Source organism: Papio anubis, chromosome 7, assembly GCF_008728515.1.
Source record: "Papio anubis isolate 15944 chromosome 7, Panubis1.0, whole genome shotgun sequence".
In the NCBI taxonomy this organism is placed as follows: domain Eukaryota; kingdom Metazoa; phylum Chordata; class Mammalia; order Primates; family Cercopithecidae; genus Papio; species Papio anubis.
Genome location: NC_044982.1, coordinates 102,917,296 through 102,944,264, shown reverse-complemented (window position 1 = coordinate 102,944,264; position 26,969 = coordinate 102,917,296). Strand labels below are relative to the sequence as shown.

The window sequence follows — 26,969 nt, the reverse complement described above, 5'->3', positions numbered from 1 at the left end:
CTGGGCAGGAAGAACTGATTCTTCATTGACTTTCTAGTTGGGGCATAGTCAAGTCATTACCTTAGTCATGTGGGAGACCCGAGTATGAAATTGTAGAGGAACGTGCAACCAGGGTAGAAAAGAAAGGGAGCTATCTTGTTTATCAGGTTGCCCCTTAAAGATTTAAAGGAGGTATTGAGCCTTAACTCATCCACATGTGACCATAACTACTGTGCTTTTGTCTTTCTTAGTCTCCATGGGAGCCATGCTGGGAATTAACGGAGCCATGGAACTGCTTTTCAAGGTTATTACTCCTTATACCCAAAAGCGCACCCAAACAATCAGGTACAGAGTGCTATGTAATACTTCTGCCCTTTTTGTAACAGGCGGAGAGATGGAGATTGCCCCACATATATTTTCATGATGTTTCCAGCTCAGTTTAGTGATCATTTCTCCCTTGGAAATATGGTACCATGTCTTTATCCCTTCCCAGCTTACATCCCTCCACACCCATGAGTCATTTCCTCTAATTCTCATGATAACCCTGAATGGGTATATTATTATTCTCTTTTTCAGACGAGGAGGTTAAAATGTGTTGAGAGCCTTATCCAAGGTCACCGTGCTAGGAGATAGTAGAGTTGAGATTTGAATCCAGATCTTTCAGACTCAAAACCTCATGTTATTTTTGCCTGAAGCCCTCAGGTATATACATTTTACTCATAGCAACTCTACCATAAATAAATATAATCCTCAAAAGACATTTCAGAAATGACAGGGTCTCTAAAGAGACAGCCAGTTAAACTTCTGGCATGAGTTCTGGGCCTTATAATAGTCCATCATGGTCATGTGCTAGTCTTGAGATGTATTTTTATGATTGGAAAATGAAACTCAGCCTGTTCTCCCTGCCTCTGCTTGCTGGAGTGGAGTGAATCATCAAGTTAAAAAGGGAGATGGTTAGACATGAAGGCTTTAGAGATATTCGGGACCATTAAGATCCATCATTTATGGGAGTGACTCAGCGAGGACCTTGAAAGAATATTAGAAGAAATTCAGCCAATTTCCAAGATAGATGAGGTAATTTGGCGAGTAACATTTCCATGCCCAACCATGATATTTTCTGCATCCTAGCATCAATCTTAGGCTCATGTTCCACCTGATTATTTTTCTCTTGGGTCACTACAGTTATGCCATTATCATCCATTCTCACCTGCAGCTCTCTACACCAAGCATTTCCTAGAGTGAAATACATTATATCTCAGTGAAAAAAAAATCTCATCCAATAAGTTGAGAAATACTGTATTGAATACTGGTTTCTTTACTGTAAGACTTCTCAGAGTCTTTGTAAAGCCAACACATATTGAGAATATCTGTTATTTAGTATACCCTGATCCAAAATTGATTTAGTCGGGGAACTGTCTTTTTTTCTTTTTTTTGAGATCACTTTTTTTAGGGGAAGGAGGGGGGGTCAGTGTTCTATGTCTCTCATTTTGGAAGCATCTTCTCTAGGGTGTGAATTTATTGCAAAGTGAAATTCAATTAAATTCTACTAAGAACCCTCATCTAGTAGGTAAAAAACTTCAAAATAAAAAACTCAGGGACCAAAAAATTTATTTTCTATAATTATACTTCACTCTGTTTTAAATTTACATTTATGCCAGATAACAAGAAATATAAACCAGTGTCTTATCAGGAATCTAACTCAAATTAGTGATTCTTTGGTTCATCCAGGGATTTCACTCTTCTCCCGCCACTTCCTGAGGTATATCTGAGTTCTAAGAAGCCATGGCAGTGCCGGGGTGTTGATGGAAAAACACAGACTGTCCTCAATCATCTCATGTCCATTTGGACATATATATGAGTTGGATATGTCTCATTTTTATCATTCTGTGCAGGCCTTTGCTGCTGACATCTGCAGTCTCAACATGTTCTTTGGTTACCAATCTATGAACTTTATCTTTCTGCCCTATTCACAAGGCTTCTTCTAATCTGATGCTATCATAATTCAGCTGTTCAGAAGGTCAGGAATATCTGGTTTCTTCCTTCAGATTATATGAGAATCTCTGTGATGTCTGCTGGGCTCATCCACATGCGGGTCTCACTCAGTCTTCTCCTCTTTGCCACTTGGGTACCATGTTGTTTGGAAGGCTCCCCTAGGAAGCTCATCCCATATAACCATGGGTATCAAGGCATTAGGTCTCTCCTTTCTGGGGTGCTCAGAGCTTTTATTGTCTTCCTCATTCAGGCCAAGCTTGTGGGGTAGGGGCGAGAAATCAACAAAGCACAGAAACCTCCTCCTCAGAGACTCACGCTAGTTGCCATTTTTAATGCTTTCTTTTCCTCCTGCAAAGGGAGTTGAATTCAGGCACAGATTTGATCAAAGTGCCAGAGGCAAGTGGGAAAGTAACACCAGGGATTAATGGAGTGGGAGTAGGGTGCTTCCAATAACAAAAGGAGCCTTCCAGGGACCCCAGACATATTTCTACATGTCTGGTTTGTTCTGTAAATTTTGGGCAAAGTGGTTCCCCTTCTTCAGTCTAATGCCATATTAAAACCAAACCTCTGTAGGAAAGAGGCTTTTCCACTAACCGTTACAATACAGCTGTCATTGGCATGTGTTTATTAGGTGCCCTGCACTGTGCTAAGCTCTGAGCATGCATTACCTCCTTTGAGCCTCTCATCTGCTCTGCAAGACAGGTGCTATTATTGCCCCCAATTTTACTGGAAAATAAATTGAAACTGAAAGAAGTTAAGTAACACGCCGGGTTTTAGGTGGGAGAGCTGGGATTTAAACCCTGTCTAACAGATGAGCCTCAGCTCTTAAGCCACCACTGGGGTATCTTACACAGTCTATTGCCAGCATTTTATTTCTACAACCATCATATGTAAGACAATCATATGTAGTTAAAGTTTGCTTAAATTTCTTTTCCATCTAAATGGCTTATACCCGTGGAACGATTTGCTTAATGATAGAGCAGTTTTACTCCTCCGTCAAATGGCTATTTCCTCTCAAAGGCTAAATATCTATTCCCTCTGCTTTTGAATTCTTTCCCAAAGCTACCTTGTTTTCTATCTTATCCTTACTCATCAACAGCAAGATAAGAACAAAGGTAATGAAATTGGAAGACCTGCTCTGTAAGCCTCCTTGTACCAGATTCCTTGGCAAGTCATTTAACTTTTCTTAACTAAACTTTGACATTTCTTAAAGCATGAATGTCAAGTCTTACCTCCTAGGTTTATCATGGGCAATAAAAAATAATGTGTAAAGACATTGTGCGCTTTGACATGCTATGACATTGTTAATCATTATTAGTACAAATACTGTGGGATATCTGGTTGTCTGCTGCAGATCAGACAGCAGAAGCTAGGGAAGAGTCTGGAGATGAGAACTTCCTGCCAATTTCCATCTTTCACAAACTCGATCCTATGAATGGTAACTAAGACATACCCAGATGAATTCTACTCAAGCCATTTGGATGGCAGAACCTGTGGGCTCGAGGGGGTCTTGCAAGGAGGGGATGAAATAGCATGTCAAGGGACATAGATAGCTCTACTACGTATCATCCTCCAAATGCTAGCATGCTATGGGAGAGTTATTCCGGGATGTCTTTGTGGGAGCAGATGCCCAGTGTTGTGTCACGATGACTCCTCCCTCCTGTGGAGATTAAACCTGCCCTACTTCTCTAGCATGAACCTAAAATTAGATGTGCAGCTGTCCTCCAATGAAGCCCTGTCTCCAGATAGTACGCAGGGCAAGATTTACAACAGAAGCTCCAACCACATACCTGCTAGAGAGAAGGGACATGAAGAGCAATGTCACTAACCCTCTGCGGCCTTGTGCCAGCCCTCGCCCCAAGGCAGGCAGCTATTTCAGGCCTCCTCCACTTCCCAAATACGCCCCATGCTGCACACACTTGTGTCGACTTGTGCCTACTTCCTTCCTTTGGCTCCTCATGAGTCCCATGCTAGTGGGAACAGTTATGGTCAGACTTAGACTGCTACGATAGCCCTCTAGTTGGTCTCCCTTCACTTCAAAGCCATCAGAAATTTGCCTCAGCTTCCTTTTCCAGACTGGTTTCTCACCCCTGCTCTCATCTCTCTTTCCAGCCAACTGTCCCTGAGTGTGGCATTCCCTCTTCTTCCCCACTTCTCTCCCTTCCTCTGGAATGCCATGCTGCCTTGTGCAGTGGTAGAAGTCCTACCCAGTCTCCAGACTTCACTGGATGCCACCTGCTCCATTTCACCAGAGAAAAGGAATCTATTCTCCTCAACCTTTGGACGTGCATTCTATTGAACCCTGTACTATGTTGGCCTGGGTGTCTTTTCTCCTCTCTAAATTCTATATTTCCTAAAGTAGAAATCAAATTATATGTATCTTGTTATTTTCCATTCCTCCTAGCCCAGTGCCTAGATGATAATAGGCTCTTAATTAAATTCAAACGAGACCGAGCATGGTGGCTCACGTCTGTAATCCTAGTGCTTTGGGAGGTCAAGGCGGGAGGATCGCTTGAGGCCAGGAGTTTGAGACCAACCTGGGCAACATAGGTAGACCCTGTCTCTATAAGAAATTAGTTGGGTGTGGTGGTGCACACCTGTAGTTCTAGCTACTCAGGAGGCTGAGTTGGGAGAATTGCTTGAGCCCAGGAGTTTGGGGCTACAGTGAGTCATGACTATGCCACTGCACACCAGCCTGGGGGACAAATTGAGATCCTGTCAAATAAATAAATAAATAAATAAATAAATAAATAAATTACAGGCTCATGCCTGTAATCCCCGCACTTTGGGAGGCTGAGGTGGGTGGATCACCTAAGGTCAGGAGTTTGAGACTGGCCTGGTCAATGTGATGAAACCTTATCTCTACTAAAAATACAAAAAGTAGCTGGGCATGGTGGTGGGCGCCTGTAATCCCAGCTACTTGGGAGGTTGAGGCAGGAGAATCACTTGAACCCAGGAGGTAGAGGTTACAGTGAGCCAAGATCGTGCCACTGCACTCCAGCCTGTGAGATAGAGTGAGATTCTGTCTAAAAAAAAATGAATAAAATTAAAATTGAAAAGAAATACTTTAATAGAAAAATTATTAGTGAATTCCCTATGTAGTAATGAATGAAAGCCTGAATGTACTGAGTAGGTGCTATGCTAGGCACTTCATATTTGTTACCTTTTTCCCCCGATTGCAGGCTGGCTGCACATGCGGGGTTCTGCCCCATCCAAACATGTGTGAAACATCAGTTGGCACACCTCCCAAGGGCTCTACTGCATGAGGGAGTGAGGTGACTTCTGGGAGAGAACTCACTCTGAGAGACTGCGAAGCAGCAGCCACTGGCTTGAAAGGGAGCAGAGTTACTCTCACTGGAGGGAAGAAAAAAGTTCAGAGTCTTTTCTATTATTTAGAGTTGTCTGGGGGAACCGACAGAGATTGGGGAAGGGAAAGATCTGAATTGGAGGGGCGTGTGGGGACAGCATTCACATTAAAACTTTGCCGTCTATTTGAAATAGGCTTCCAGTGTTTGGTCTGTTAGTGAACTCAGCTGGGGCTTAAACATTTCTGGGGGTGCTTTTTATAGAAGTAGGGAGGAGGAAATGACACTGGGCCAGAGTGTGCTACCTCTTGCTCGTTTGTTCCACTGTGGACAAGCTTGTTTATCTGCACTAAAGCTGTCTTTGAGCTGTCCAGACTCACTAAGTAGGGAAATTTATTGAGGCAAAGACAGATGACTTGTCTGCAACTGACTCATCTTGTGACCTTAGGAAAGCTTCTGATTACTCCACGTCTCAACACTTTTTCTTCTGGAGGCTGTCCCTTTGTGCCCTCATTCCCAGGACAGGCCTGAGGGTTTTGATAATGATAAGGACCACTTCCACTGGCCACACACTTGACCTTTTCCAAAGCACAGCCACATCCCCTCTGATCCTGTTGTATTCTCACAGTGTAATATTGAACCTAACCTTTGAAGCTGGGTTATCAGATGTTATCATCAGTGTGTCTCCCAGGATTTTAGACTCTGCTGGCTTGCCTTGCTTCATAAATATCATAGGCAATTGGAAATGGGTTGGATCTTCCTAGCAGAGGCCAGGTCTTGAAGCCCATTGTACTCTCTGACCATTGCTCCACACTTCGAGAAAGAGGACTCGGGGCTGCCCATAGGCTGGGATGGCTCCCTCACCCCTCACCTTCACTTTCTCTGGAGCTATCCCAAGGACACAGGAAGTCAGGAAGTGTGTTGCTCAAGACCACACTGGTCTCACCCTCACAGAGGATAACATCTTTAATATCTCCACCTTCTTAATGCCCTCCCAGATTTTCAGCAGGAAGGTCATGCTATGATACATCTCTTCACCTTCAGGGTCAGTCTCATGCTATGAGATTGTGGAGGTCAGAGTACCTGGGCTTAAACACCTTGGCAACGGGAGGAGATGGATATGTTTGGTCTTCAAGCCAGCTTCATAAGCAAATTCTTCACCTTAGTCTCCTGTTGGCTGTCCTAGTAACTCCTTGTGCTTGGAATAGTGTTAGGTGATATTCTCCCTTCAAAGGACCAATCTTCCAGGGCCTCCCTGGCCTTAGAATTCTGCCTGAGTGCAGGATTACTGGGCATCGCTTTATTGGCAGCCCTTTCTGGTGATTTCATCTTCAATTTATGAGCTAGAAAAAATATCCTGCTTCTCCTCTCCCTGCCCCCAAATCACTCACTGCCTTTGCCCAAAGCCAGGTCTTCTGGGCTTTCTCCAACCATCACACCATTCCACCTTATCTGATCATAGTAGCTGATAGATGAGTGAGACTCAGCTAGAGCTAATGGATTCCATGAGATCATGAGTGATTGGATGACTCAGTTACTTTTCACTGAGGCAATGAGAATCCAAGTTACAAGAAACAGTGATTTTTTTCTGCTTCTTAAAATAGTTACTGAATTCCTTCTGGGTTTTCATTCCCTCCCAGCCCCAACTGAGGGCTTTGTGACTCTACATTAAACATTAGAGTCTGTGGTCTCCAGGGCATGGTCTCACAGTGGGGCTTCACTCTATGTCTCAGCACTTTCTGCTTGTTCCTTGTCTCCAGAGCACTCTAATTCAAATACCTTGGAACAGGAGCAAAAAAATTCCACCCCAGCCTCACAAGTGCTGATATTGGGGGCGTGCACCATGAGCTCAACTTACTAACAGAGTGATTATTGCATCTGCAACCTGACTCCAAGCATGTAGCTGATAGGGAATGAATAGTTTCCTACATGAATTAAGCCTTGGCAACTAGATTTATAGGGTTAAAGCCCTGTCATCTTCTTAAGAAGCCACTGAGCTCTTCCAGATTAGGGCAAGCCATAGACATTCAAGTTGTAGGATCTAAAGTTTGAAGGTCTTAAGGGACCTTCTTATCATCTCCTTCATCTTAAAATGAGGTCACTGAAACCCAGAGAGGCCGAACCAAGCCTTCTACCCTAACTTCAAGGCACCATTTATTACTCCAAGACACTTTTCTGCATATTACAAAACAAACATGCCTTGAATTAGGACTTTTATTTGACAACATTCTATGTGCCTGTCTCAATGTTAAGTGCTGGAGAAATGTTGCTTGGGGACCTCAAGTTGCTGACAGCCTGTGCCAACAAGAATGACGTAGTGTGGGAGGAAGGCCTTGCATTCTGACCCAGTCTTGGGCTTGTGAAATGACCAGCTCCCTATCCTGTGGGAATGCCTTTATAATGCCTTTCTCAGAAATGCCCAGAACTGAGCAGACAGGGCCTCTGCTTTGGGCTCTGGGCCTCAGGTGACCCTATACTTTGGAGAGTCTTCCTTGAAATGTCTCAAGTATTCTTTTGGTGCTTGAGAAGGGCTTGGTCTGGCAGTGCCATCCAGGGGGGCTTAGTCCTTGTTTCTCCCCTTTGGGGTGTTCTCTAATCCCCTGTCACCTGGGTGGTGAACCAGATTCCTTCAGGAGGAGGAGCTTAGGAACTCATCATGCATGTAGGTTGTCCTGGTTGAGGTGTGTTGGACTGGTGAGCAGATCTTTGCCATTGCTGGTTCTGTATTTATTCCTGAGGATGACATGCTGGACAGTGAGAAGGGTGCTTGATATGTTGATATTGGATGGATCAAATAACTTACACAGACGGGCCTCCAAAAACAAAACAAAACAAACCTCCCTTGGTCCTTCATATCCTGGGGAGGCGTTACATGCACCACTTTCCCCTGATGAGGGTTCTCTACAGAAATTGCATTTCCATCTTTATCTGCTGAAGCTTTATCTGCTAAAGCTTGTACTGCTCACACTTCTCCATAGATTTCCCTCAATTTTCCCTCTAGAGACTAGAAGCAGGTTCTTAGGAACTTTCAGTTGTCATAGAAGTTAATCTTCTAGCCCAGCCTGACTCAGCAAGGAACTTATGCAAATAAATTTGTATTTTCCTGTAAATCACACCTTCCTCACAACATTGTAACCACCTACAAATATGGAGGAAAGGGAGTTTGAGGAACTGGGGGGAGGTACAGAAAGACAGAAAGACTCTTATCAGGAGGGACTCTTGTTGTTTCACCTTTTACTTTGAGGGAACTGCTATTTCTTTTTTTCTTTTCTTTTAGTTTCTTTCTTTTTTCTTTTTTTGTTTTGAGATGAAGTCTCATTCTGTCACCCAGGCTGGAGTGCAGTGGCATGATCCTGGCTTGCTGTAACTTCTGCCTCTCGGGTTCAAGCAATTGTCCTGCCTCAGCCTCCCAAGTAGCTGGGATTACAGATGCGCGCCACCATGTCTGGCTAATTTTTATATTTTTAGTAGAGATAGGGTTTCACCATATTGGCCAGGCTGGTCTTGAACTCCTGACCTCAGGCAGTCTGACTGCCTCAGCCTCCCAAAGTGCTGGGATTACAGGTGTGAGCCACCGTGCCTGGCCCAGGAACTGATATTTCTAATAGAATTCTAAATTCTTCAGGGACCGATTCCACACTCAGGCACCACAAATTATAAAGCAGATGGGGGAAGAAAACACACTCTGGTTTTCCTGTGAGGTTGTGAGTGGGTGCAGTGTCTGGAGATGTGCTTGTTTAGCAGAGACAAGCCAACTCAGTTGACTGAGAAGGAAAGGGTCAAAAGGAGGCCATCACACAGATGTATAGCCATGGAAAGCTAGCTGCTTTTAAAAGTTTAGGCAGAGATTGCACAATGAGGACAGATTGAAAGCTTTCTAAGTTCAATTATAGTGCTATTTTAATATTAGATCTCTATGTGATCATTAGTCATCTTCAACAAAGCTAATGAGAAAAATGACTAGAGAACAATAAATGGTTATTTAAAAGGAGTGAATTAGTATAAATCAGGTCTGAGTTTCTTTCATATGGTGCATCATAGGTATTCGATAAATGCCAGTTGAATGAATGAACACTGTTGTTTTGGTTTGCCTGAGTTGCACTCTTTTAACTATCCATTGATTCATTCAGTAGTATTGTGGGGCTTTTAGTATTGTCAGAGATTTGTGGGCTTGAGTTGAAAAGACACAGTCCTTGCCCTCAAGGAACTTGTAGATACATGCACACATTAGCATGTAAACAAATAAGATAAATGTGATCATGGGGGGATATTTAAGAGGGAGAATTTCAGTCTGCTCAGGAATTAGCAAGGAGGAACTCACTGAGAGGGCAGATTTCGATTTGAAATAGGGAAGGAATTTCTGGATGTTAATTTTATAAGAGCACCACCTTCTAGATAGAGGCAGAAGCAAGAGCGAAGACAAAAAAGCATGAAAACAATGAGTCATACGTATCAAGACAAAAAAAACCCTATAAAAAATCACTTTGAAATGTGAACAAGATTTATGTGCAAAAATATCAATCACAGTGTTATTTATAATTGGAAATAATATAACCTGAAAAAGCTCAATAATAGGGAATGCTTGGTAAAAGTGATATATTTCCACATTATATTATGAAGCAACACACAAAAATAGGTTAGGAATGATGTTTGTTGTGGGAAGCAGCTTATGATAAAATATTGACTAGAAAAAGTAAGTCTCAAAGTTTAGAATGATATAATCTACATTCCCAGCAGCATATGAATGTCCATTTAATTGAATCCTCACCAGCAATAAATATTACCATTTTTCTAAATTTTTATTACTTTGATTTGTGAGATTGCTGTCTTGATCTAAATTGCATTTCTCTGATTATTGGATAGTTGGATATTTTTATGAGTTTCTCTGTTTTTTATTTCCTCTTTGTGAATTACATATTCCTATTCTTCTATTGTCTACTAAGATATTAGAGTGTTTCCACCTTAAAAAAAAGAACTAGAGATAAAATATATAAACCAATGTTGATGGACATTAGGCAATGAAGGGTCATGATTCCTGAGAGATAAGTTCTTAAATTCCCCCAGCTCATTGTCTTAGAGAGCTTCTAGGTTGCAGTGCAGGGACAGTGAACCCACTAGCAGCCCAGCAGACTCCCTGAGTTAAAGAAGCAGTTGGGAGACAGAGCTGAAGGTCTGGAGAAACCAAGGTGCATAACATTTGTAGGACAGAGTACTAGAAAGAGAGCTGCACAGAAGGAGAACTCTGGAGATCTTCAGGGATTACCCTCAGGTATTTAGCTGGATATGCAAACGTGCTTATAGGGAAATTAGACAAAGCCAAGGAAAGATCACCTGAAGGAAATGGAGGGAACGATATCTGACACACACACAGGACTGGAAATAGTACTTGGTTCTGAAAGACAGACTGGAAAACCTCATGACTCATGGGACATTGGATAAAGTATACAGGATTTTGCCTCAGTAGTGAGGAATAAAGTCATCCCTCGATATTCATAGAGGATATGTTACAAGACCTCTTGTAGATACCAAAATCTGGGGAGGCCCAAGTCCTTCAAATAAAATATTGCAATAGTTACATATAATCTATGCACATCCTCCTGTATGCTTTTAAATCTTTAAATTACTTATAATACCTACAAATGTAAATGCTATGTAAATAAGTTGTTAGACTCTATTGTTTAGGGAATAATGATAAGGAAAAATCTGTTCATATTCAGCACAGATGCAATTTTAAAAAATATATTTGATCCACAGTTGGTTGAATCCATGTGTGTGGAATCCATGAATACAAAGAGTTTACTATTGTTACCTCTAGACTGAGCGTTAGCTCTAGACCAGGGCTCTAGTCCTGTCAAACAAATATTAAAAGCAAGACCTGGAATCATAAAACTAGTTCCAAGTAAATTAGCTGCATTCCAAGTCAAAGCCTCAGAATATTTATTGGAACACAAAAATATTCACTAAATGAGGTAGAAGTCACAATGTAGAGAATCCAAGAAGAAATTATCAGGCATGCAAAGGAACAGGAAAGTACTATCCATGATGAGGAGATAATTTATTCAATCAAAACCAGAACTGAGATAGATGTTATAATTATTAGGCAAGAACATTAAAGAGCTCTTCTAACTATATTTCACATGTTCAAAAATTAAGTAATGACATAGAAGATACAAGAAAAACCCAAATTGAACCTCTAGAGATGAAATCTACAGTGTGTAAGAGATAAACACACTGGATTGAATTAAGGAAAATTAGATGTGGCAGAAGAGAGATAAGCTTAAAAATGCAGAAACAGCACATTTCCAAAATGAAACACACAGAAGAGATTTAAGAAGAAGAGAGCACTAGTGAACTATGGGACAACTTCAAGCAGCCCAATACATATAATTTGAGCCACTGGGGAGAGGAGAGATAGGTAGGGACAGAAAAAAATATCTGAGGAAATAAAGGCTTAAATCTCTGAAATACAAAAAAATGATAGGGACACAGGAAACCATGTACATAAGAAACATGAAAGAAACAACTCCAAGAAAAATCCTAAACTTTTCAAAACCAGCCAGGTGTGGTGGCTCACGTCTGTAATCCCTGCACTTTGAGAGGATGAGGTGGGCAGATTGCCTGAGCTCAGGAGTTCGAGACCACCCTGGGCAACATCTCTATTAAAAATACAAAACTTAGCTGGGCGTGGTGGCTCATGCCTGCAATCCCAGCTACTCAGGAGGCTGAGGCAGGAGAATTGCTTGAACCAGGTGGATGAATGTTGCAGTGAGCCGAGATGACACCACTGCACTCCAGCCTGGGCGACTGAGCGAGACTGTCTCCACAAAAATAAAAACAAACAAACAAAAAACTTCTCAAAACCAATGACAAACAAACAAACAAACAAAAAAGTCTTCAAAGCACCCAGGAAAGGAAAAAAGATGCATTATATACACAGAAACAAAAATAAGAATCTAACAGATTTCTCATTGGAAACAATGCAAGTGAAAAAACAATGGTGCAGCATCTTTAAAGTGTGGAATTCTGTGCTCAATGAAAATAGCTTTTAAAACTGCTGATGAAATAAAGACTTTTCAGACATACAAAAACTAGAAGACATTATCAACAGCAGGCTGTCATGCCAAGAAATATTAAAAGAAAACTTCAGGCAGAAGGAAAATGATACAGGTGGAAAGATGTATCTATTCAAAAGACCACGGAGCACTAGAAATGGTAACATGAGTAAATATGTTTGACTTTAGATTATTATTTTAGTCTCTTTAAAAATAGCTAAGTATTTAAATAAAGGTAATCACAATGTAGTCTGGAGTTTATATTTTTTGTAAAGTTAAAATATATGACAACAAGAGCATGAAGATCAAGAAGAGAGAAATGAAAGTATTCTATTATAGTTGTCTTACGTATTAAATGGTACATTAACAATTAAAGATAGACTGTGATAATTTGAAAATGTATACTAAAGCAACCACTAAAACAGTTAAGTAAAGAGTTATGACTAATAAATTGACAAGATGGTAAATTGTTATAAAAACATTCAATTCATCCACAAGAAGGCAGGAAAAGAGGAGAAGGTGATTAAGGAACAGGTGTCACAAATAGACAAAAAATTAACAAGAATGTAGACTTAAACCTAACCATACCAATAAGATGTCAATGTTGCATACTCTATGTAAAGGCAAATATATAATCATATTGATAAACCAGTGACTCAATTGTGCTGTATATAAGAACCACAATTCACGATTGCAAAAATATAGAACCAGCCCAAATGCCCACCATTCAACAAGTGGATAAAGAAATTGGGGTATAAATATACCATGGGATACTACTCAGCCATAAAAAGGAATGAAATAGTGGCATTTACAACAACCTGGATGAAATTGGACACTATTATTCTAAGTGAAGTAACTCAAGAATAGAAAAACAAACATGTTCTCACTCATAAGTGGGAGCTAAGCTATGAGCATGCAAAGGCATAAGAATGATAAAATGGACTTTGGAGACTCGGGGAAAGGGTGGGAGGAGTGTGAGGGATGAAAGACTACACATTGGGTACAGTGTACAGTGCTTAGGTGAGGGGTGCACCAAAATCTCAGAAATCACCATTAAAGAACTTACTCGTGTAATCACACATGTTCCCCAAAAACCTATTGAAATAAAAAATTAAAATTGTGCTGCATATAAGAAACACACTTACAATTTCTTATTGATATATAATAATTATACATGTTGATGGAGCACATGTGATATTTTGATACATGCGTACAATGTGTAATGAAATCAGAGTGTTTAGGATATCCATCACCTTGGACAGAACTTACTCATGTAATCACACATGTTCCCCAAAAACCTATTGAAATAAAAAAATTAAAATTGTGCTGCATATAAGAAACACACTTACAATTTCTTATTGATATATAATAATTATTCATGTTGATGGAGCACATGTGATATTTTGATACATGAGTACAATGTGTAATGAAATCAGAGTGTTTAGGATATCCATCACCTTGGACAGTTATCATTTCTTTGTGTTGGGAATATTTCAGATCTAGTTATTTTGAAATATATATCATCGTTAACCATCATCACTTCACTATGCTATTGAATACTGGAACCTATTCCTTCTGTCTGTGTTTGTACCCACATTAACTGATTTCTCTTCTCCCATCCCCACTCCCAGCCTCTGGTAACTATCGTTTGACTTTCGCCCCCATGAGATCAACTTTTTAACTTAGACACTCAGACTGAGAAAAATGTGAGTGGTAGTTGTCTTTCTGTGCCTTGCTTATTTCACTTAACATAATGACCTTCAGATCCATCCATGTTGCTGCAAATGACAGGATTTTGTTCTTGTTTAATGGTGGACTAGTATTCCATTGTGGATATAGACCACATTTTAAAAATCCGTTTATCTGTGGATAAACACTTAGGTTGATTCCATATCTTGGCTATTGTGAACAGTGCTGCAATAAACATGGGAAGCAGGTGTCTTTTTAATATACTGATTTCCTTTCTTTTGGTTAAATATTTAATAGTGTGATTGCTGGATTGCATGATAGTTCTATTTTTAGTTTTTTTTTGAAACCTCCATATTGTTTTCTATAATGGCTGTATAAATTTACATTCTGACTCACAGGGTATACAAGTTCCCTTTGCTCCACATCCTTGCCAACGTCTGTTATTTTTTGTCTTTTTGATGATAGCCATTCTAACTAAAGCAAGACGATATCTCATTGTGGTTTTCAATTGTGCTTTCTTAATGATTTGTGATAGCAGTTTTTCATGTATCTGTTGGCCACTTGTATGTCTTCTTTTGAAAAATGTCTATTTAGATCCTTTGGCTACTTTATTATTATTATTTTCCCCATTTAAGCTGTTGGCATTAGTCGATACTCTCAGATGTCTCTACCAACATAGGCTTCATAAGAAGCCTTTGTCTACTTTTTATTGGAATTATTTGTTTTCTTGCTATTGAGTTGGGTTCCTTGTATGTTCTGGTTATTAGTCCCCTGCCAGAAAGTTTGCAATTTGTTTTTTCATTCAGCAGGTTTTCTCTTCATTGTGCTGATTGCTTCCTTTTCTGTGCAGAAGATTTTTAGTTTAATGTAGTCCCATTTGTCTGTTTTTGTTGCCTGTGTTTTTGAGAACTTAGCCATAAAATCATTACCTAGACCAATGTTCTGAAGAATTTCTCCAGTGTTTTCTTCTATTAGTTTCATAGTTTTGGGTTTTCTATTTAAGTCTTTAATCCATTTTGTATTGATTTTTAAAAAATTTTATTTTATTTTTTATTTTTTATTTTTATTATTACACTTTAAGTTCTAGGGTACATGTGCATAACATGCAGGTTTGTTACATATGTATACTTGTGCCATGTTGGTGTGCTACAGTATGTGGTGAGAGATAGGGGTCTAGTTTCATTCTTCTGTATGTGGATATCCAGTTTTCCCATCATCATTTATTGAAGAGAGTGTCCTTTCCCCAAAGCATGTTATTGGTGCTTTTTTCAAAAATCAATTGGCTATAAATAGGTGAATATCTTTCTGGGTTTTCTGGTCAGCTCTGCTGGTCTGTATGTCTGTTTCTATGACAGTACCATACTGATTTGGTTACTATAGTTTTGTAGTATATTTTGAAGTCAGGTAGTATAATCCCTCCAGTTTTGTTCATTTTGCTTGGGATTGCTTTGGCTGTTTTGGGTCTTTTGTGGTTTCATATGAATTTCGGAAGTTTTTCTCTATTTCTGTGAAGACTGTCATTGGTATTTTGATGGGGGCTGCACTGAGTCTGTAGATTGCTTTAGAGTGGTATAGTCTCAAGATTAATTGTAACAATATCAGTTTTTCCAATCCATGAGCATGGGTGTCTCTCCATTTGTTTGTGTTGTTTTCAATTTCTTCATCAGTGTTTCGTAGTTTTCCTTCTAGAGGTCTTCACCTCTTGGTTAAATTTATTTCTAGGCATTTTGTTATTTTTTGTAGCTATTGTAAATGGGGTTGCTTTCTTGATTTATTTTTCAGCTAGCTTCTTATTAGTGTATAGAAATACTACTGATACTTGTTTGTTGATTTTGTATCCTGTGACTTTACTGAATTCCATGATCAGTTCTAAGAGTTTTTTGGTGTAGTCTTGGTTTTTCTATATGTAAGATCATGTCATCTAAAAAGAGAGACAATTTGACTTTCTGTTTTCCAATGTAAATGCCTTTTGCTTCTTTCTCTTGCTAAAGATTGTTCTGGCTAGAACTTTCAGTACTATGTTGAGTATGAATGGTGAGAGTGGGCATTGTTGTCTTGTTCCAGTTCTCAGAGGAAATTCTGTCAGTTTTTCTCAATTTATTATGATATTAGCTGGGTTTGTCACATGTGACTTTTATTATGTTTATTATGTTTTACTATGTTTCTACTATGCCTAATTTATTAAGAGTTTTTATCATGAAGGAATGTTCAATTTTATCAAATGCCTTTTCTACATCTTTTGAGAATACTGTATGGTTTTTATCTTCCATTCTGTTTATATGATGTGTCGCAGTTATTGATTTGTGTATGTTGAACCATCCTTGCCTCCTGGGATAAATTCCTCTTGATCATGGTACATTATCTTTTTGGTGTGTTGTTGGTTTGCTAGTATTTTGTTTGGTATATTTTGTTGAGGACTTTTGCGTCTATGTTCATTAGGGATATTGATCTATAGGTTTCTTTTTTTGTTTTACCCTTGTTTGGTTTCAGTATCAAGGTAATGCTGGTTTTGTAGAATGAGTTAGGAAGAATTCCCTCCTCTTTAGTTTTTTGGAATAATTTGAGAAAAGTTGGTATTAGTTCTTCCTTATAAGTTTGGTAGAATTCATCAGTAAAGTCATCTGGTCCTGAGTTTTTTTGTTGTTGTTGTTGGGGGACTTTTTATTACTCATTCAATCTTGTACTCATTACTAGTCTGTTCAGACTTCCTATTTCTTCCTGGTTCAGTATTGGTAGATTGTATGTATCCAGGGATTCATCATTTTCCTCTAGGTTTTCTAATTTGCCAGCATATAGTTGTTCATAATAGTATGTATGATTCTTTGTATTTCTGTGGTATTAGGAGTAATATCTCCTGTATCATTTCTGATTTTATTTATTTGGGTCTTCTCTCTTTTTTGTTAGTTAGCAGTTTATTTATTTTATTTATCTTTAAAAAACTTCATTTCATTGATCCTTTGTATTTTTTAGTCTCTATTTCATTTAGTTCTGCTCTGATCTTTATTATTCTTTTCTACTAATTTTGGGTTTGGCTCTTGTTTTTCTAGTTCCTTGAGGTGCATCACTAGATTATTTATTTGAAATCTTTCTACTTTTTTGACATAGGCAATTTTTTGCTATAAACTCGCCTCTTGGCACTGCTTTTACTGTATTCCACAGATTTTGGTATGTTATATTTTTACTTTCATTTATTTCAAGACTTTTAAAATTTTCTTCTCAATTTCTTCCTTGACCCAATGGCCATTCAGGAGCATGTTGTTTAATTTCACGTATTTCTAAATTTCCTTTTGTTATTGAGTTCTAGTTTTATTCCGTTGTGATCTGAAAAGACACTTGCTAGGATTTTGATGCTTAAAATTTTCTGAGATTCATTTTGTGGCCTAGCATATGGTCTATCCCAGGGAATGCTCCATGTGCTGATGAGAAGATGTGTGTTCTGTGGCTGTTTGGTGAAATGTTTTGTAAATGTTAGGTCTATGTGTTCTAAAGTGCAGTTTAAATCCAATGTTTCTTTGCTGATTTTCTGTCTAGATTATCTGTCCAATGCGGAGAGTGGGGTTTTGAAGTTCCCAACTGTCATTGTATTGGAGTCTATCTCTCCAGTAAGGTCAATGGTGGGTAGAGCAGATTAATCTCCAAGTTCCCTGACGGTGCTAGTGCGGAGAGTGATGCCAGGTGGGGCAGACCTGTCCTGAAGCCTGCTGATGATGCACATAAGCACCCAAAGAGGCAAGCAATATTGATGTGTAGGTCCCTAGATGATGTGGTCATGGTGGTGGCAGTGGTGAGGACAGGCTTGTCCTCAGGCCCCGGGAAGGCTCCCAGACAGACCAGTCTGCAAGCCTGCTGAAAGCACATACATGCTCACAGTGTCTGTGTCTGGGGATGCAGGGTTGCTGTCAGTGGCAGCAGCCCCAGGAAGTTGGCTCTCAGGCTCTGGGGAGTACATGCTTCAGCTCCCTTTGTCCTGGAGAAAGCTTCCCCGGTGCACTGCACTGCCATTCCCTGTGGTGTAGGACACCGCGTGGGCTAGAATGCTGGAGACCTGGCTGCAATGCTGGGTCCAGCCAGGCTTCTTGGTTGACATGAGGAAATATCAGTGGGGCTCCATGGATATGGAAATTCAGGGGCTGTTGGGCCCCAGGGCAGGATGTCATCTGGTGGGGACTGGGCTCCTAAAATGACTGTGTGCTGCAGCTGCTTGGGTCTGGGGAGTGTGTGGGATCCAGCATGAACAACATCTCTGGAACAATGCCATGGCATGAACTCTAGGCAGCTTCATATACTAGTCTCAGGGACCATGAGGGGTGAGGGTCTCTCTTGTGGCTAGGATTGCAGGAGTTGTGGGAATTTGGAGTCCTAGGGATCTTTTGCTAACCTTTTCTCTGCACTGGGGAGTTTCTTCTGACACGGAGCTGTTCTCAGTCCTGGCCAGGCCAGATGCTTACCTTCCCTCTCCTTCCATGCCTCAGAGATTCCCTGGGTGTCTCCAAGTAGCCATCTTGAAGTCTCTCCACTCAGGGCTGTGTATAAAAATATAAAATCTGAAGTGGGTTAAAAGTAAAAGAATGAAAAAGATATATCAAGTTAATGCTAATCAAAAGAAAGCTAGGAAGCTTTTTCTAATACCAAATAAAGTAGATTTCAGAGCATAGAATATTGCCAGGTATAAAAAAAAGTAATTCTATAATAGTAAAGGGTCAGTTTATTAGGAGCAAATAAAAGCCCTAAATGTTTATGTACCTAATAACAGAGCTTCAAAATAATTGATGTAAAAACTGATAGAAATGCAAGGAAAAATAGATAAATCTATGACTTTAGTTGGAGATTTTAATAACCCTCTCTGAATAACTGATAGAATAAGTAGAGAGAAAATCAGTAAGGATATAGATGATTTAAATAACACTATCAATTAATGTGGCTTAATTGATATTCATAGGATACTTTACCCACCTACAGCAGAATATACATTCTTTTCAACTACAATGGAATTTTTACCAAGATAGATAATATTATGAACCATAAAGTCAGTCACAACGAATTTATAAGAATTCAAATGATAAAAAGTATGTTCTCTGACCACAAGGGAATTAAATTATCACCAACAGAAAGGTTTCTGTAAGAGTCTCCCAAATTTGAAAATTAAATAATGTACTTCTAAAGGAACTATGGGTCAAAGAAGAAATCAAAAGAGAAACTAGAAAATATCTTGAACAGAATGAAAATGAGTACAGCATATTAAAATCTCTGGGATGCCACATTCTTGGAGGAAATTTATAGACCGATAGGCACATATTAGAAAAGAAGAAAGATGGACTCTCTAATCAACAACCTCAGCTTCCACCATAAGAAAGGAGAAAAAGAAGATTGAAATCTAAAGTAAGTAAAATGAAGGAAATAAGAAAAATCAAAATAGAAAGAAATAAAATTGCAAATAGAAAACCAATAAACAATTAAATCAAAAGTTGATTTATTGAGATCAATAAAATTGATAAAACTCCATTCCAGCCTGGGCGTGGTGGCTCACACCTGTAATCCTAGCACTTTGGGAGGCCAAGGCAGGTAGATCACGAGGTCAGGAGATCAAGACCATCCTGGCCAACCTGGTGAAACCCTGTCTCTACTAAAAATACAAGAAAATTAGCTGGGCGTGGTGGCATGTGCCTGTAATCCCAGCTACTCAGGAGGCTGAGGCAGGAGAATCACTTGAACCAGGGAGTTGGACGTTGCAGAGAGCCAAGATCACACCACTGCATGCCAGCCTGACGACAGAGCAAGACTGTCTCCAAAAAAAAAAAAAAAAAAAAAAATTCTAATCCAGACCGATAAGAAAAAAAGAAGACACAAATGACCAGTATCAGAAATGAGAGGCAAAATTGCTACAATTTCTGTAAATATGCAAAGGATAATAAGGAAATACTACTAACAACTTTGTGCCAATAAATTGGACAACTTAGATGAAATGGAAAAATTTCTTGAGAAACGTGACTAACAAAGCTCACCCAAGAAAAAAAAGGTAACCTATATAGCCCTATATTTAGTAATCAAATTGAATGTATGGTTAAATTATCCCCACAGAGAAAAGTCTAGGTTTAAATGGGTTCCTTGATGAATTCTACCAAAAATTTAAAAATAAATAATAGCAATTCTCTACAAACTCTTAGAGAAAATTTAAGAAGAGACAATATTTTCCAACGTATTCAATGAAGCCAGCATTATCCTGATACCAAAAGCAGGCAAATACTTATTAAGAAAGAAAACTTCCAACCAGTATCTCTTAAGAATAGAGATGCAAATATTCTTAACCCAATTTTAGTAAATTGACATCGACAATATATACAAGATCAAGATCAAGTGATATTTGTCGCAAGAATCCTGGACTGGTTTAATGTGTAGAAATCATTATACATAATTTATTATATAAAAAATTTAAAAAACCCAACAATATATGATTATCTCCATGGACCCAGAAAAAACATTTGACAAGATCTACCATTTCGCAATAAAAACTCAATACATTAGAAATAGAAGGGAACTTTCTCAATAAATCACATCTATAAAACTGTTAAGTGACATCATGCTTCGTGGTTAAAAGACTGAATGCTTCCCCAGTAAGATCAGAAACAAAACTAGAATGTCCACTCTCATTAAATCTATTTAACATTATACTGGCAATTCTAGTTCGTGAAATAAGGCAAGGAAAAGAACTAAAAGACATCCATCTGGGTAAAGAAGATGTAAAACTATTTGCAGACGATTATCTTTGTAGAAATTCCAACGGAATCTATACACAAAAAATTACAAGAACTAATAAATGAGTTTACCAAGGTTCCAGGTAACATACGAAACAATTATATTTCTACATAGTGAAACAAATTATTGGAAATAAATCACTGAAATTTTTTAATAATATAGTTTACAATAGCAATATAAACGTAAAAACTTAGGGATAAATCTGCCAAAAGATGCAAAAGACCTGTACACTGTAAGCTACAAAGCAACGCTGAAACAAATGAAAGAAGACATAAACAGATAACTAGAGGTAATGGTTCAGAAGACTTAATATTGGCAAAATGTCAATTTTCCTCAAATTGATCTATAGAGTAATTGCATTCCTAGTGAAAATTGTGAAGGCTTTCTGTATGTTGTAGAAACTGATACATTGATTATAAAATTCATATGGAAAAGCCAAGGACCTAGAATAGCCAAAGCAAATCTGAAAAACAAAGAACAAAATTGGAGGACAAAGAATACTTTAAGACTTATCATAAAACTGCAGTATGGAAGATAGTGGGGTATCAGCGTCAAGATAGATTAATGGAATAATATAGACACTTCAAAAATAAACCCACATGCATATGAACAATTAATTTTTGGCACAGGCAAATTTCATGGAGGAATAATAGTGTGTTCAATAAATGGTGCTGGAAATTCTAGATATCCATATGCAAATGACAGATTTCAGCTTATACTTTACAACATAAAGATGAATATAAAATGGATAGTAGACCTAAATGTGCAACCTACAGCTAAAACATTTCTAGAAGAAAACACAGAGGAAAACCTTTGTGATCTTCAGCTAGGTAAAAGTTATTTATATAACAGCAGTGGAAGCACAATTTATAAACAATTGATAAACTGAACTTTATCAATATTAAAAACTTCTGTAGCTCAAAAGGCACTATTAAGAGAATGAAGACACAGGGTACACACTGAGAGACATTATTTGCCAATCATGCACCTTGTAAAAAAGTTGTATTCTGTATATACAAAGAACAGTTAAATAATAAAAAAGAATCCAATTAAAAATTGACAAAAGATTTGAACAGATATGTCACTAGAGAAGATATACAGATAGCAAATATGCACATAAAGTATGCTCAACATCAGAATTAATTAGGGAAATGCGTACTAAAACTGTAATATGATACTACTATATACTTTGAGAATGGTTAGAATTTAAAAGACTGACCATCACGAGAATTGGCAAAGAAGAACACGAACACTCATGCTTTGCTGGTGGGAATGGAGAAATGGTGCAACCACTTTGGAAAACAGTCTGGCAGTTTCTTAAAAATTAAACACACACCTATCATATCATTCACCCACTCCTGTTCTAGGTATTTATTTACAAAAAAGAAATGAAAGCATATATCCTTACAAAGACTCATTTATAAATCTTCATTGCTGCATTCTTTATTTGCAATAGCCAAAAACTGGAAACAATTCTTACATCTATCAACTGGTGAATAGATAAACTGTAATGCTTTTATACAACAGAATATTGTTCAGCAATAAAAAAAGAAAATTACTGATATATGCTGTAACATGAATAAATCTCAGAATAATTATGCTGAGTGAAAGATGCCAGACAAAAAAGTATATACTGTATTATACCATTTGTATTAAATTCCAGAAAATGTAAAATAAACTATGGTGAGAAAAGGAAGATGAATGGCTGTCTGGAGATGGGGGTTGGAGGTAAATATGGAGTAGGAGGGAGGGATTATAAAGAAGAATGAGGAAAATTTGAGGAGGATATTGATATTCATTATCTAGATTGTGGTGATGTTTCAAAGGTACATACATGAAATCTCATCAAGTGGCACACTTTAAATGTGTATAACTTATTGCATGCCAATAATAAGTCAATATGTCAGTCAAAAAAGTAAAAAAGTTCTCTTTATCTTAAAGAATATGCACAGTAAAATATTTAAAGAAGGATACCAATAACTAGTTATTTTGAATGGTGGGGAGTAAATAACTTTATTTTTTGTATAACATTAGAAATTACTTTTATAATTATAAAAAGTAAAATGAAAATAATTTCAGTACTATCTAGTCTAAAATATATTCTTTTTTATTGTGTGGCTACAGGCAAATGCATTGTAACTAACACCACCATCATCAGTAATTAGATCATGCATTCATTCATTCAAAAAGGAATTGAGGGGAGTTTTGACAGATGAACTACATTTAACTTGTCAGTGTTGGGGATAGAAAGGAAGGGAATAAAATAGAGAAGGGTTTTTTGAGCAGAGAATAAAAGCATTAGAAAATGCATAAAGCAAGAAACGGCTGGTTTTGGTGGGACAAATAATTGGTTAGATATTAATATAAGGTAATGTTTGAGATGGCTGGTAATGGGAGAGAAAGGCATAAACCAATTCAAGGTCTTGTCTCTATATCTTGTCCACTTTCTCCCTTGTTTCCTTTACTTCTCTCTGCTCCTCTTCCTCCCTTCCTCTCTTCTTCCCTTTCCCTTCTCTTCCTTTCCCTTTGTCATCTTGGGTTTTTTGCATGCTAGGGAAATTCCTTGTATTTGTTTACAGCTTGAATGTTTCAGTTTTCTGCTACATCCTGTCTGCTGTTCACTGTCTCCCACAAAGTCTCTAACTATATATTTCTCTCTCTATATATAGATATTCAGTTATGTATATTCTTAGATTTATGGTCTCATGACAGCTTTGGTCTAGTGTTATAGACCCAAATGGCCCCTAGAATATTCTCAAGAATGCAAATCAAGTACTTCCAAATTAATTTCCTTTTTTCTAAATTACATTTACTCTCTTTCACAAGAAGTTACCCCTTGAATATTTAGGAAATTGATTACCTCCTTTTTTTGAACTAAAGAATAGTTTTCTTTGCTTTTTCAGCATTGCAGAAGCAGAGCTGTTCTCTCAGTTTTAATTAATAAGTCACATTGAATTATGTTGGAGTTTGATATAGGTCTCCACTCAAATATTTTATAGGAGGATCTCTAAGGTCAGAATAAAAGAAGCAAAAGGAAACCCTAATAGTACAATTTTAGCAGTTTACATGTGGCAACCTGGAGAAGGAGTGTAGTGGAACGGGTATATACCCATAGCAACAGATGTTGTTATTTTATTTCAGTATCACTGACATGATGCTCCCCATCATGGGTAATTCTCATGTGTGTGTGATTAAGAGCAAACCTTGAGGAGTTCTCATATGCAGGTTTGCTAAGGAGGAAGGTAATCAAACTCATGCTTGTCCAAAAGATTCTTACGTGGTTTTGACCTTGAGTTCTTGTTTCTCTGGGATAGGGGATTTCTCCAGTGTTTACTGGTGCCTCTGTCCCATCTCTGGCTATCAGAGAGTCTTCTAAATATTTTACTTTGGCATGTTCCATTCTTGTTTCTCAGGAAACTGCTAAAATTTTTGCAGTTTGAATATTTCTTTTTTTTTTTCTTTTTTTTTTTTTTTTGAGACGGAGTCTGGCTCTCTTGCCCAGGCTGGAGTGCAGTGGCCGGATCTCAGCTCACTGCAAGCTCCGCCTCCTGAGTTTATGCCATTCTCCTGCCTCAGCCTCCCGAGTAGCTGGGACTACAGGCGCCCGCCATCACGCCCGGCTAGTTTTTTGTATTTTTTTGGTAGAGACGGGGTTTCGCCATGTTAGCCAGGATGGTCTCGATCTCCTGACCTCGTGATCTGCCCGTCTCGGCCTCCCAAAGTGCTGGGATTATAGGCTTGAGCCACCGCGCCCGGCCGCAGTTTGAATATTTCTACGAGACTTTCTAAAGGGTAAATAAAACAATTTTTGGCTCTATGACATAGCAGTAAGCTTTTTAATTCCATAGAATCTTTAAATGCTTTATGCAAATGAAAAAGTAAAAGATACTCAACCCAATACCCTTGCTTTATAAACAGGGATAATGAGTCCAAAATAGGTGATTTCCTATAATTTACACAAGTAAATAGTGGGTAGAAAAGCTCAGAGAAGACTCCAGGTCTCCTGATGTCCTATGCAAATCTATTTTCACTACACCATGCTGTAGCATGATGACTTTTTCCCTCAAATTTAAAAACAGAAATGATTAAATGACTAGAATAAATAAATAAAACATGTGCAGTGGACGGTTTTACTGGAGCCCAAGGGTTCTAAAGAGGAAAGAGCCAGCGTCAGGCCTCTGTTTCCTTGACGTTGAACTAATTTGTTTTTGAAAATGGTCCACCCTAATCATAGTAATCTTCATCACACATTATAAAATCACATTTTATGTGGCGTTTCAGGCCAAATGAATCCCCCAAAAATGCTTTTCAGAGCTAATACCAAGGTCCCTCAATTAGATGATGCCGTTATGGAATTAAATAATTAAACTACAGAACTAAAATATAAAAGGGTAAGAGGGAACGTGGAAAATGATCATTCTGAAACAAGATCAAGAGTCAATGAGGCAAAGAAACATGAGTCAGATGGCAGCCACCCACTAATCCTGAGCGCTGGTGTGCCCCATCGCCATCTCTTGGTAGCCATGGGTATTACAACTGTAGTTCGCCACAGCCATAAGCTGGCTACACATTCCTTAAGACAGAAAGAAATAAAGTGTTATAATGTCTTCTTATTGACAGAGGTATGATTTCCAAGGGATGCAAAGAAAATTGCTTTTAAAAAATTTAACTTGCTGATTTTTCTTTCTATTGTTAGGAGAACCCAAATATTGACTTCTTAAATTTTGTTTGTAGTGGGGACAAGTGTTCATTCCAAGGTAGCATACTACTAGTATTCTTTTTCTCATCAGTGTCGCAGTGAAGGCTGAAATGAGTTCATTGAATAATTAGTCATAAGGTCAATAGTAATTCTGTTTGTTAAAGCAGAAATATAAGAGTGTATTTTGGAAGGCAATTGTTAAGAGGCTTTTGATTTTCCATGGACTTTTACACACGTTCTATTCTTTTTTTTTTTTTGGTCTCAAGGGGGCAAACAGCTTAAAAAGGGAGTCTTAAAATAATTTCCAGTTTCTTAAAAAGGGGATTCTAAAAAAATTGTTTTTTTTCCCTCAAGGTTAACTTTTGTTTTGAAAATTACCTTTTAAGTAGTTCCTATAGGGTGGGATTTCATCACTAGCACTGGTTTATAGGTGTCCAAAACTTGAACAACTGAATTCGTTGACATCTTTGGGAGAAGGTGTATTTGCTGTCCCCCAAAATGGGTTTGAAAATACAATATATTCTGTTCTTTCTTATAAGCGGGAGCTGAATGATGAGAACACATGGACACATTGAGGAGAACAACACGCACTGGGACTTGCAGGGGGCAGGGCATGGGGAGGGAGGGCATCAGGATAAACAGCTAATGGATGCTGGGCTAAATACCTAGATGGTGGGTTGATCTGTGCAGCAAACCACCATGGCACACGTTTACCTGTGTAACAAACCTGTACATCTTGCACATGTACCTTGGAACTTAAAAGTTGAAGGAAAAAACAAAAGAAAATGTCAAGCATTCCAACACGAGTCTCTGGACCTCATGTCATGATCAATAAAAGTGAACAATGGAGAATTCAGTGTCAGTGTAAAGATCGTTCTTTTGTGCTGTGGATGCTCCAGGACTTTCAAGCCACCATTTCAAGTGTAGTCTTAAACGTGAGGGCAAACCTGCTGTGGGCCTGTCCAAATGTTTGCTGTGGGAGTGCTGTTTTGTTCTCGAGGGCCAGGCTGACACGGAGCGCTCTGGCTGCCACAAAGGCCTCTGTAGGTAAATCTCACAGAGGCTATTATTACTTTCAAGAATTTAATCCATCAATACCAATAAAAATGGAGCATCAGTTAGCAACCCCAAATGTGTCAGATCTTTTTATGTACATTCTCTTATTTAGTTTTCACATCACTCTGAAGTTGGTTTTTATGTTGCTGTTTTACAAATGAGGAAACAGAGCCTGAGAGAAATTTGGTAATAAGCACAAGGTCATACCAGAATGAAGTTCAAGGCAGAGTGTGACTCTAAATTCCACACTCTTTTCAATATACAATGCACACTGCTTTTTCAAGTCAGCCAGCCCCAGGCTATGCTTATTTCCATTAATAATTTGAGGACATTAGCCTATTATTGATACTAATGCTACAGCAAACAAAGTTAAAGCATTTGTAACTACATCTTCGTTTTTGTGTTTAAGCAAAAATATACAAACTATGCTGCAAACTCACACGT

At 38.4% G+C, this 26,969-nt stretch overlaps 1 protein-coding gene and 1 non-coding gene across 2 annotated transcripts in view; one reads left to right on the top strand and one right to left on the bottom strand.

The window, feature by feature from the left end:
- Nucleotides 1–26,969, top strand: part of AGBL1 (ATP/GTP binding protein like 1) — an 803,745-nt gene that overhangs the window by 79,113 nt on the left and 697,663 nt on the right. Inside the window, exon 5 of the mRNA XM_031669203.1 lies at nt 231–324. Within this exon, the coding sequence (XP_031525063.1) occupies nt 231–324 (94 nt within the window). The remainder of the gene's footprint in view (nt 1–230; nt 325–26,969) is intronic.
- LOC116276212 lies at nt 14,638–14,708 on the bottom strand. The gene has a single exon (XR_004185643.1). It is a non-coding gene; the product is annotated as a small nucleolar RNA SNORD74 (small nucleolar RNA).